Source organism: Montipora foliosa, chromosome 8 (genome assembly GCF_036669935.1).
Source record: "Montipora foliosa isolate CH-2021 chromosome 8, ASM3666993v2, whole genome shotgun sequence".
NCBI lineage: Eukaryota > Metazoa > Cnidaria > Anthozoa > Scleractinia > Acroporidae > Montipora > Montipora foliosa.
The window spans coordinates 4,250,767-4,263,266 of NC_090876.1; the positions used below are offsets into that span (position 1 = coordinate 4,250,767).

Genomic DNA, 12,500 nt, shown 5'->3' on the forward strand with positions numbered 1-12,500 from the left:
GAATTATCAAAACCGAGATCTGTCTGTGTTATCTGCCGAAGCCGAAGGCTGAGGCAGATAACACAGACACGAGGTTTTGATAATTCATGATATCATGCGAAAACCGAATTCAACAATTGTTTTATTATACATTTTTCACATAATTCATCCTCAGAAACAGAAGCGAAGCGTTCAGCCATTTTGTTTCTGAGGAGAACGCTCCAAAGGGCTTAGTAACCAGGCAGACGTTGAACTTGACATGATAAATGCAATATCTGCAGCAGATATTGCATTTATCATGTCAAGTTCACAAGCTATTGTGAATTGATTGAATGCTCTCGACCAATCAGATTTTTCATAGTGAGCCTGATGTATAATAATAGATAGTGCTTGAGGGAAGGTATAGATGTTGGGAGTTGATATCTGCTTTAACATTCAACGTAAAACATTCAAAGTAACATTCAAAGTAAAATAAAGATCACCAATTTAACCTAGGTAAAAACGAATTCACAACCTGAGAACGGATTTGACCGACAACATTAATACAAACAAAAAAGGCGGGAGAAAAAGGCGAGAATCGTGACGTCGTTGCTCAATATGAGCACCCATGTTAAGTACGAAGAATACGCTACTCGGTTCCCGGATGTAGTGGTCGTATTGATTCTACCAGTGTTTTAGTTTCCAGTAAAATAACCTGTCCATATAATAAATGAAATATCCTCGCACTAACTAAAGGGTGGAAGCCACCCTGTCATGATGGAGTGGCAACTTTAGCCACCTAAGTTTGTACAGGAGCCCACAACTAGGAGCTTGCATGTACCATACAAGCCCTACGAGTCAACCTTTGCGCGTAGTTCACAAACAATGTAGACAAATTGTGCGAATAGATGTAAACTGATGTAAATGTGAGTCTCCTATTGAGGGGTTAGTTCTATAAATAGAAAGGTACTCGCAAAGGTTGACTCAAGGATGAAGTGCATTATGGGGAGGCTCATACTCATGGGCTCCTGGTTTGAATTTGTAATAATTATATGAAATAGTCTAAGGTATCTAAAGATTCACAACAATCAATATGTATCAGTTTACATGAAAGTATAACCTGAAATAATGTCAGTACCATGCAAAGCAGAGTTAGCTACGGTATGTTTGCTTTTCTGTAAAAATATGCCTTCCCTTGCAGGTTAAATCCAAACACTGTAAATCCTGGAGAAATGTAATCAGTTATCGGCGGGTGAAAGTGTACTTTTTCGTGATTGACTCCCATTATCACTATTGGAAGGCAGTTGACCTTTCTCCGATCAATCAGTTCAAAGGTCATTCCACGGACATGGTTGAGGTGAAACTGGAATTCGTTCACGTAAAATAGAAGCTTTCCGTTACGGTGACGTATGACGACTCTCTTTATGGTTGGTACATCGTCCGTCTGAAATTCTCCCAAAAATGGAGCTGCCTCTTTGGCGGGAAAGGTTCTTTCTTGCTGCAAATTGAAGAAAAAAATAGATGAAGTATGATAACTTATCCTTTCCTTGGAAGTAAAACTAAGCAAAGCGGGGTCAGTGTACCAACATTTCACAGCTAACTAACAAAGCACAAACAAACCTGGTTTCAGACAGAAAAGTTAGAGGTTTTCTTCAATTGATGAGAAACAAAAGCCAGAACTTGACAAAGGCTTTAATTAAACCACTCGAAACGATCAAAACGTTTGCCAAATGTTGTAATTTGGATTAATGACACCGTTTGAAGAAAAGTTTGACTTTAAACGAACAATCTATCCCTGAAAAGGATCATTGCAGTACAATGATCTAATCATGACTTGTTCACAGAACCTGAAGACTTCAAGATATTGAAACAACTTTGCCATTTTACAAAATGAGCTAATTTAGGCTCGTTTAATTAATGTGATCAGTTTAATTCAACTGAATGAAGTAAGAGATTAATGAATCCAAGACTGATTACCTCATAATCCAAAGCAGTTAGCTCATGGTGAAATGCTTTGAGAAGTTTGTAGGCCATGGTTTCGCATCCCTTCATAACCCCTGCATTGAAGACGTTGAATGCTGAAAAAACGATTCTGTTAATGTCCTTTCAAATGACAATCGAAAACGCGATGTATCACCGAAGAGAATAATCTGTGATAAGTGATGCTGAGAACAGTACTAAGACATTTAAAAGTTTGCCAAGGTCAATATAGGTAGCCCAAGTCTCAGGTTGGATACAATATCTTATTTTTTCACTTTTGCATATAATGTGATTGATGAAGGGGCCATATTGTCTGATTGGCTGGGAATTAAGACAATCTTCCTTGTAAAAGCGTGGGAAACTCAAAGATGATGCAAAACAAACACAACAAAACGGAAAATATTGTCATCTTTTTACATCGGAGAAATCCCTAATCAGGCCGATTTGGGGGGCTTCTAAGTTCCGAAATGAGAGAAAAAAAAAAGAATGCAAAAAAAATCAGTCAAGGAAAAAATCCGTTTTCAGACTCACACGATTTCTGAAAGGATTTGAGGAATCAACCAGGCCTCGGTTGTTCAAAATGTGAAGAGCGCTATCCAACGGATAAACACTAGTAAAACCAATTGACTTATTTAGTGGATAGTGATTTATCCAATGGATAGCGCTAATCTTCTCTTCGAACAACTGGGGCCAGATTTCCTTACCGAGTTTGAGATCGGGAAAGAGAAATATGTTGGAAGAGTAACCATACACGTAGCCATTTTTCATTCTTGCAACATAGCCATCCATAAATTGCATCTCCCATGGAGAGCCGATAAACTGTTTACCGTCCAAGATATAAGCTGAGAAAAAACCAACCAAGAAAACCAATGAATACGTAACAAAAGGTTGTCTGTCCGTTGTGATGAAGCTTATGAAGGACAGGGTGTGAACAACAAGGGAGCCTTGACAGCGTTGTCGTGTTTAGCACAATGCAGGCCTTCTTATAATTCCATTCTCCGTATTATTAAGTTATATTACTAAAAGAATATAATAATCACAGAAGTTACGGCTATAACTAAAATTAGATATTAAACACGGTAGCAGAGTAGGACACCTGACTCAGTCTGTGTACCTCGCTTCAACTCAAGATTTGTCCATTTTTCGATTAGATATAGAGGTGCGGCCCTATGGAATAACACCTTGGCCAACGATCATTCAATTGTAAACGCGAGTTGTAAAACTTTGTCAACCAAGTTGAAAGATAATGCAAGTTTCTTAAATTTTAATTTTTATGCTACGTCAATTTCTACTACAGATTTTAGTGACCATGATTATGTATACTTTTAATTGACATGTATCTTACATATACAATCGTAATTGCCATTTAGTTTTAGGGTTAGGGTTAACTAACCCTAACTCTATCTATCTATCTATCTATCTATCTATCTATCTATCTATCTATCTACAGAGATACCATCTTTTGGCTCAAAAATCACAATCATCCCTTCGGTCTTTAAAATCGAATGAAAATCAGCAAAAACCGTAATGTAAACAACTATGTATTGGATGGATGTCGTTCGTTCCTTGGAAGAGTTTTCTCTGAGTCTTTTTGCAACTCTGATGAGAGGATCAAATGGAATTTTGGCGCTTGCGCAATTGCCCGCCTGCAAATCACTGCCCCTTGGTAACGATTCTTTTTTTCAAGGGCAGGACAACAAGAGAACCGCCTCAAATGTTCGCAATAATCATATTCATATGAAAATTGAGGCGTCAAACCATTCGAATTTCGATCAGATTGTCCAAATATCAGTCACCAACCGCAATCCTTTTCCGAAAGATTTAACTCTACAAGAGTTGAAACCCCATGAAGGTAACTACTACCCTGAAAATACTTTTGTGCTTGTCATTGTTGTCTACCATCCCGACCATTCTGCATGCATCATAAACAACATTCAGTATTTAAAATATCTGAATAGTGAAATATCGACGAATGTGCAGGGATAGCATGAGTCAAGATGTCCTTTGCCTCAATCGGGTATCTTCACTGAAGCAATTCAACCACTTGGTGCATGCCGTGATTTTTAGTTAGGGTCTCTTAAGGTTACTTTGACAGCTAGCGTTAAGCTGGATGTTAACATCCAGCCTCAGTGATCATATCCTTCGAAAACTAATAAAAATGCAACTGCTATATGAGACGACAAATCAGCGTTCTTACCTGGTGAAAAAAATTCTTCAGTGATGACAGGGGATAGGAAGTCGTTTTCATCCGTCGAATTAAAAAGTTTTATCTCCAGCTGGCAAAGATGAAGAAAACATGTTAATTATAAGATGGATATTGAATTGTCTCAATGTATTATATATAAATTATCTAGGCTGTTAAAGATGAAAAACTAATGACTGTTTCTGGTGCCAGGTAGGCGGCTTGTAATGCCTGGATGTGGAATCTCTGGAGATACTAGGGTAAGTAAGAAACGATTTATCAGTAAAGAAAGTGTCCTGATCAACATGAGCAACCGGATGTGCAATACTGGCCTGGAAAAAGCAAGGGGTTACTAACCTTTGCTATATCCTCAATTGATGTGAACATTCCACCTGCGGGGTTTCCCCATCCCCACTCAGCAGGTTCATGAGGTTTGTGTTCAAGATACCCAACTGGAATCTTTTGTCTCACTCTGAAAATAAATAGAACAGTGGACCGAACGTTTCACTGATCTAAAATCAAATAGTTGGCCCTTAAGGTGCCCCTAACCCCAAAATATTTTTTGCACTAAAATGAATCTTTGCACCTGTTTGAAACGCATTGCGGCCATTTTTTCCTTTTTCTAACAAATCCTGCCTTTTTATAGGCTTCAAAACTTGCGAAAAACCAAGCATCTTTTGTTCACGACCGAGTCAGAAGGGGAGTGGGTCTATTCCTGATTTGACGTCACAAACTACTTTGTCTACTTCGTTTTACTGCTCTGTTTACAGAGTTAATCAAAAACATAAAACGAACAGCGGCTACAAACATAATGATAAAGCGCATTTTACTTTTGACTTGACGTTTCGTATGCTACAACATACATCTTCAGAAGTGACGGTTGAACAAATTCAAATATGATATATATAAAATTAAGAAGACTGGTAACTAGAGAGAATAAGATAAAAATAGTAAGATAAGTGGATAGAAATAGTAAGATAAATAGATAGCAGTGAAAACTGACCGATTCATAAAGCCGCAGTTTTCGCTGCCGACGTTTTCGTTTAACGACGGTTTAAGGCAAATCAGGGCTACTATTTCCTAGAACTTGAAAATGGTTCCTTATTTTATGTTGTGACTTGTTTTTACTGAGTGATCTGCAATGGCGAAAGTTTGACTGATTCCTTTGAGTACTTTGAAATGATCTTTTTTACGGTCACGTAAGCGACGTTTCGTTTTACCAATGTAAAACTCATTGCGGGTCCCAACAACTTTGGATTTTTGTGATTTGCACAAACGATCTTTATAAGGGAAAAAAGACTTGATTCGACAGGTGCCCTGGAATATTACTTGGAGGTTTACAAACCCATAAAACTATTTGATACACGATTTTAGGCGGTGTGTGGCAAATTCACTTTGAAACCCTAAATAAGCCAAAACAAGAATGATATCTTTCTTGGGGACTGTATCGAAAGGATTAGAAAATTTAGCTTGATTTAAGACATCATTCATATTATAGGAAATAATTCCTACTGGGTAACCATTTTGGAGCAAAAGTTTCCTAATTCCCGACAAACCAGATTGAAGTAAAGATGATGAAGAACAAATGCGTAAACAATGAAAGGTCACTGTGCAAATCAAATTAATTTTATATTTTCGGGGTGTAAACGAATCCCATTTGGTATAGAGGCCTGTGAAGGTTCTCTTTCTGAAGATGGAAGTGGAGAATGTATGGTCTTGATTGCGTTTGACGAGGATGTCTAAAAATGGAATTTGATTGTTCACCTCAAGTTCAATTGTGAATTTTATGTTGGTATGTCGGTTGTTGATATATCGTAAGAACTTTTCAGCTGCCTCTTTATTTTCAAACAACGTGAAAGTGTCATCAAAGTAGCGAAACCAAATATGCAGACAATCCTTCAAAATGACACATAAAAATATTGGCAAAAACTGGTCCCAATGGAGATCCATGGCAACACCATCTATGTGATCGTAAAAGTTACCATCAAAGACGAAATGGCTTTTCTTTGTCGCAAACTCCAGCATTTCTTTAAGAACGTTAGGTGGAAGTGTTGGAGAATCGGGGAGAGAGTACAGTTTTGTGAGACAGATCTGTATGGTCTCGTCAAGTGGAACATTAGTGAAGAGAGAGCTGACATCAAAGGAACATAAAATCTCTTTATTGTTTGTAAGACTTTGCCCAGTCTACAAAGCTGAAAGAGTCCTTGATTGTAAACTGATTTTTGGAGATCGAATGGAGAATTTGAACAAGAAACGACGCGAGAATGTAATTATATGTGTTCATGGAGGAGACGATTGTGCGAAAAGAGCAACCGGATTTGTGAACCTTTGGAAGACCGTAAAGTATATCAGGGGTCGAACCGCAAGGCATTATCTGTTGAAATGTGTCAGTGCTAATGATTCCGTCTCGTTTGATACTTCAGAGGTATGAGATGAGGCTTTGTTCTCTTGAGGTTGTCACTTCTGAAGATGTATGTCGTAGCATTTGAAACGTCAAGTCAAAAGTAAAATGCGCTTCATCATTATGTTTGTAGCCGCTGTTTGTTTTATGTTTTTCATTAAGTTGAAATGGCCAAAAAGCAAGAATATTTACAGGGTTAACGCAATGTAAATCAGTTTATGACGTCAAACCAGGAATAGACCCACTCCCCTTCTGACTCGGTCGTGAACAAAAGATGCTTGGTTTTTCGCAAGTTTTGAAGCCTATAAAAAGGCAGGATTTGTTAGAAAAAGGAAAAAAAATGCCGCAATGCGTTTCAAACAGATGCAAAGATTCATTTTAGTGCAAAAAATATTTTGGGGTTAGGGGCACTTTAATGAACTATTAAGTCTTAACTCAGTAGATACCTTGTTCTGTTTCTTACTTTAGAAATTCTGTGACAAGTATCAGTTTAGTTTAGTGTGAACTTCTATAGTCGATGATGGCCTGTTGTGTGAATCAATTGTCCGATTCTCCACTCTCAAGCTTTTTACTAAAAGGGAAATATGTTACATTTAATTATTAATTGTTTATAACAGGGAGGGGCAGGGGTTTGAAACGTTAAGAAATCATATCAGTTTATCATAGGTTTCACTGATGCGTCAGTGAAGACGTATATTCTCACTAGTTCAATGAAGTATAATCACTCACTCGGGGGTTAACTTGAATCCTGAGTTGTTCATTTCCAAAGGATCGAAAATGTTTTCCTTCATCCAAATGTCGTACGAAGAGTTTTGGGAGGCAGCTAATCCTTGGCCAAGAAGCCCAAAGCCTAAATTACTGATGAAGGAATAATAGTAAGAATTGATTGGTATTTGTGCTGTTGATTCGTTTTGAAATCCTTGTGCATCTAATTACGTGCATTTGTGGACATCTGAAGAGGAATGTGTCATAGATGATTTTCTCAATGACAGTCTGAGTATCTGTTTATTCACACTACACACATATAACCGGTTTCTGATAGATAGCATATCGGTTATTATGATACAAATGATCGAAAAGAACAAAACAAAAGCTTACGTTCTCTGATTCTTATTACTCCTTGAAAACATGTTAAGGCAACAAAAAATTGAGGTATTTGAGAAGGGACATACTGGGCCAGTGTTTCTTAATAAAACTCACGCACCACCAGGATTTTTACAAAGTTTGTTAATTCTCATTGTTACGCTTGCCTTAAGCACTTGTCGTACCTGTAACTGACTTTATTTCCTGGTTGCACAATGAGAGACAGATTTTTTATTCTCTCTATCATGATGCTGTTGTTCACTTGACAAACACCTTGCTCTTCCAGTATTCGAGAAAAACAGGGAGCTTCTCTTGGCAAACCAGACATATGAGACACCATCTCCCTTGAGACAGAGATAATAAACCAATGAAATCAACTCATGAAAAAAATATTTTGTCGAACAAGGTGATCTTAAGGTTGCTACACTAACCTTAATGTGATGTCGTGGGAATCAAAAGGATCCCTAATTGAAAATCCTGGCATGTAGTTTTTGAACGGATCGTCTAGTGATTGAACCTTTTTGTCGTGGTAAAGTTTGTACAGCATCAACGCCTACAGGAAAGAAACACCAATATAAACTTAACTAACGTTAAAACAATTACAGGAACAAAAAATGCATTGCCTTTGTTATTACTCGGTACGTTTGCTTTATCTGCTCAAAAATTGGTTATTGACCGTAAAATTTCTTTTATTGAAACTGGCAAAATTATGAAACTCGAATAATGCAATTCCGGCTGTTTCATTGGTTTGTTGAATTCTTGTTATGGCCTGTTAGACTCAAATTTGACATTACATTGAAAACGAGAGCGGCAAATGTCGTACGGCTTAAAGTTTTTTGGTGGCCAACTCACTTGAATTTGCGAGACGAGTTTGGGAACCCAGAGCGAAACCTAGGAGCATGGCACGTTTTTTTGAAATGTACGACAGTGACCACTTGTGCCGTAATTCTTCACCTCTGCCGGCTTCTAATAGCCACCCTATAAAACTCATACAACTGAAGAGTACTCAACATGGGCTTGTGAAATATTTTGAAACTAAACTTTGAATCAAGCTAACTTAAATGTCGGAGTTTAGAAGTTCTCTTATTTATAATATTGAGCACAAGAATGGCAGTAACCTTACCGTTAAAACCTTGGTGACACTGGCAACGGGGAACACGGTTGTGTCGGAAAGTTTTGGTGATCTGTAATTTGACCGGCCGCCTTTTTTCTTCCCAAATCTACGTTGCCAAACAACCTTATCCATGTACACAATGTTTGCTAAAATGAAAAGCTGTCAATAGAAAACAAACAGCCAACTAGTTAATAAAAAATCGTTGCTTTCTGTTCATTGAAGTGCAGGAGTTTTCACAGAGCGACCCTAAATTTGTAAGAATCCCAACTGGAGAGAATCAGACCAGGTGGTCAGGAACGATTTAAAGTCAGTCGCCTTAGTAACATAGTCATGCGGCATCCAGTCATTTTTTGATTCATTCTCGCGCGAAACAAGACCTTTACAACCATCATAAGCCTTACAAAACTAACTAGAAATTTAAATTGTTCACTCGTGTGATCCGGAAAATTAAAAACACCTGGTTATGAGCAGCTACTTTTGTCAAAACGTTCTCTATTCTCCAAACAGAAAGATGAATTCGACAGCGTTGGCATGACGAATCCGCCTCATACATATACAGGACAATTTAAACTAAATTAACAGGCCTTATAAGGCGCTTATAAAGAGGATCTTAAAATATCTTACACTAAAACATCCGTGTTCAGAGAGCTTCTCGCAACCGATCAGGTGGTGTAAGAATCTTGCCAGAACGATCAATCCTATCACATGCTATACTAAAAATTCACACCGGTAGTCAGCCTTTGGGGCTTTTTAGGTTGATGAAGTCAATGTTAACTGTCCATGAAAAGTTTTGTTGATATGAAGCTGTATTTTCGTTAGGGTTTACAAACATCTAATCAGGCACAGCATTCCAGTTTGTAGCCTATTTATTTTTCCCTACCGTGTCACCGTGAATTTTGTTTTCTAATGTCTCCTCAATTTCTGACAACTCATCTTTGATTCTCTTTGGCAGGGTGGCCAGCTGCATGGCTTTTGCACGAACTGGACACTCAGCTGGCGATGCAGTTGTAGGTCTTTGGGTGGACACTTCATACTAAATCAAATGGAATATATATTGCTGTTGGCTTTATGCACAAAATCTATTGAAAGCAGCAAATTAGTCTTCAAACTGGAAATAACTTATTATGAACATCAGTTATAATATTTTTAAATGATTCATCTTAGAAAACCAGTTTAAACGTAGGTGGGATGATATTTTTTCATCCTCATGACTAGTGAAGACAACTGAGTATGTGGCCATTGTTTGCTCTAATGTAATGTTTTCAGTGAGAAAAAAGAGAGGAAAAAATTCAATTTGGCATCTCATAAAAAAAAAACCGCTTTTCTGTTTTTAATTTGCTGGTTTGTTTGTTCGTTCTTTGGTCAATGATAGGGGATGATAGATGAGACCACTCTCAAAAGTACCAAGCGTTCTTGATTCTCACGTCTTGTTAACAGTTTCACTGAATCCATCCTTTAGCACTATTCGGCTCTATTGAGCTGTAGTTTATTGTTGCCCTTTATACGTTCCTCATTTTTATGCAACTAAAAGCCCTGCAGTAAAAAATGTCTCTGTCGTTACCCCGATGATTAAATTGGACAAAAATACATCACACGGTCCTTTAGAGTCAGATCGTTGTGTGCCGGATTTAAGGTGAGATTATAAATACGAGCATAACAACTTTACATCTGCTTGTAGAAACTCTGGAGTTACTTTATCTTTATTGGATCCTCATATAATCTCACAAAGGAAGTTGGAGAACAAATTTCGATGGCGTTTGTCACATGCCTCTCTATCTTCCGGGCCGTTTAATAATGGGCTTTCATTCTTAAGTGTTGTTTGTGGATGAACCGCTAAAAGAATACATCGGATCCTACCTGAAAACAATAGTGATAACGATAGGAGTAAACATAAAGAACATTCATAATCGATTTTCCAAAATGACGAAATTATCCATGAGATTATAAGATCAAGTGAAACCATAATGTACAGAACATTTTTCTGTCAGAAAGCAAAACATCGAGTACTGATTGATTGCGATTGATTTGGAAAGAATGACCTTGTAAATTCAGTTCATTAACTGTTATTTAAAATTGTCGCTTCCGTTTTTATGCGTAAATGTGCTTTTGAAAAGAAATAATCACAACCTTATAGTGTAAATAATGCAAATGCTTTTGTTGATTTTGTGATCCAATAACGATGAAAAACTCTCCACTATTGATTTCCATAGATTGTTGACTTTGCCCTCACCAAAACACACCTCAGTATTTTGCATCTCACATAATTTTGTTTAGATTTGAGAAAATTAACCCGGCATCGATCATACCCTCCAAAGCTTTCTAAGTAAAAGCATTTTTTAAAGGTGATTTTCATCGCTATTGAAAGAAAGAAGCTAAAGCTGAACGAGTTTCAGGTTCCAATTTCTCCCACATTTCGGACTACAGTCCGACATAAAAATACTGCGGTCGGCAGTTTTTTAAGCCGATAGGGACTATCTAAGGCTAAACATGAAGGGTGTGTCCTCCTGTTTGCACAGATGTCATGGGAACTTCACTATAAACAGAAATCATGATTCGGTTCAGGTCGCTCGTAAGATTCTTATAATACACGTTTCCAGTACTGCACGTGTTAATGAATCGGTGAACAGCAAAAACACCCACTCGACTGATGGGTTTCAGTTTTCATTAATGGCCAGTGTTACATCATGAATTGACAATGATAATAAAGCTTCAAATTTAATGTCACCTAAATTTTGCAATGATGAAGCAAGGTCAGTCAGGAGAATTAAAAAGGTCACATGCGCAATGAAAACCACTCTTTCAACGGCCTCGGGTAAATACCAGGTAAGCGTGCCCAATAAAACTGAGATTAGAGCGCTTGGGTGTCTTTCGTCTTTGAGCTGGAAGTTTGTACTTTATTTAGTAAAAAAAAGAACTTCATTATTCAAAACGGGGAATCAAAATGGACTGAGAATGGATAAGAAAAATAATGGAAATATGGAAAACAAAAACTCGTGAACACCGTGAGCAAAACAACAACAAGTAGCTTACCTCTGTGATATCATGACGCACTGTGCGGCCAACTTCAGAATCATAATATAAGACTCTCCACGCGAAAAGTGACGCCATTAATAGAAAAAGCAAAATAAAAAGGACTAAAAACAACGTTAGCATTCGGATTCTTTTCGAATACCACGGAACCATTTTGCGGCTTTGATGTGTAACAGACGTCTACACAACGCCCAGCACCATACAGTTTGTCCGCACAGATCTGCGTTTCACTGACTGGCAGATTTGTGCGTGCAAACATTTATGACATTTCCTCTCCCCAGGCTGTTTTGTTTGACTTTAGTCATGTTTGCAGCCTGGGTGCAACTGAACTTGATCGAGCCAATGGCTTGCTTTCAAGGTTGATAGTTTTCGTTTCTGCCAAGGGAAACGGGAAATTGTTCGTATCACGTGTCGTAAAATTGGGAGATTTGGAGGAAGATGACAGAGCCGGCAAACGGATTTTACGGGTCCTTGTATTTCGCTTAGTAAAGCTCGACCGTTTTTAAGCCAGCTGTCGAGCCATCAAACCTGTTAAAATGCAATGGATTGGCTTCAGTATACGTAGCACTTTCTGTCGAAACGTTCTTGGTGTGAAAAAATCATGATATACAGAAGTGATATAAAAACTGTATTTTCGAGAGGGTTTCCCATGAATTAACTAACACCTTTTTTTGCCTTTCTTGAGGAAGAAAGAATTCAAGCGATATACCTAACAATGAATAATGTGTAATCTTTCGTTCCATAAGCGCTTC

At 37.8% G+C, this 12,500-nt stretch overlaps 1 protein-coding gene across 1 annotated transcript; it reads right to left on the bottom strand.

The window, feature by feature from the left end:
• Positions 1 to 619: 619 nt before the first annotated feature.
• Positions 620 to 11,980, bottom strand: LOC138013203 (putative beta-lactamase-like 1). The gene is made up of 11 exons (XM_068860218.1): positions 11,749 to 11,980; positions 9,599 to 9,751; positions 8,728 to 8,877; positions 8,036 to 8,157; positions 7,790 to 7,948; positions 7,251 to 7,379; positions 4,478 to 4,592; positions 4,136 to 4,214; positions 2,643 to 2,780; positions 1,936 to 2,036; positions 620 to 1,456 (listed from the first exon to the last, which is right to left on the bottom strand). The coding sequence occupies exons 1-11, from the start codon at positions 11,899 to 11,901 to the stop codon at positions 1,115 to 1,117; spliced, it is 1,641 nt and encodes a 546-aa protein (XP_068716319.1). The 5' UTR covers positions 11,902 to 11,980; the 3' UTR covers positions 620 to 1,114.
• Positions 11,981 to 12,500: the final 520 nt, after the last annotated feature.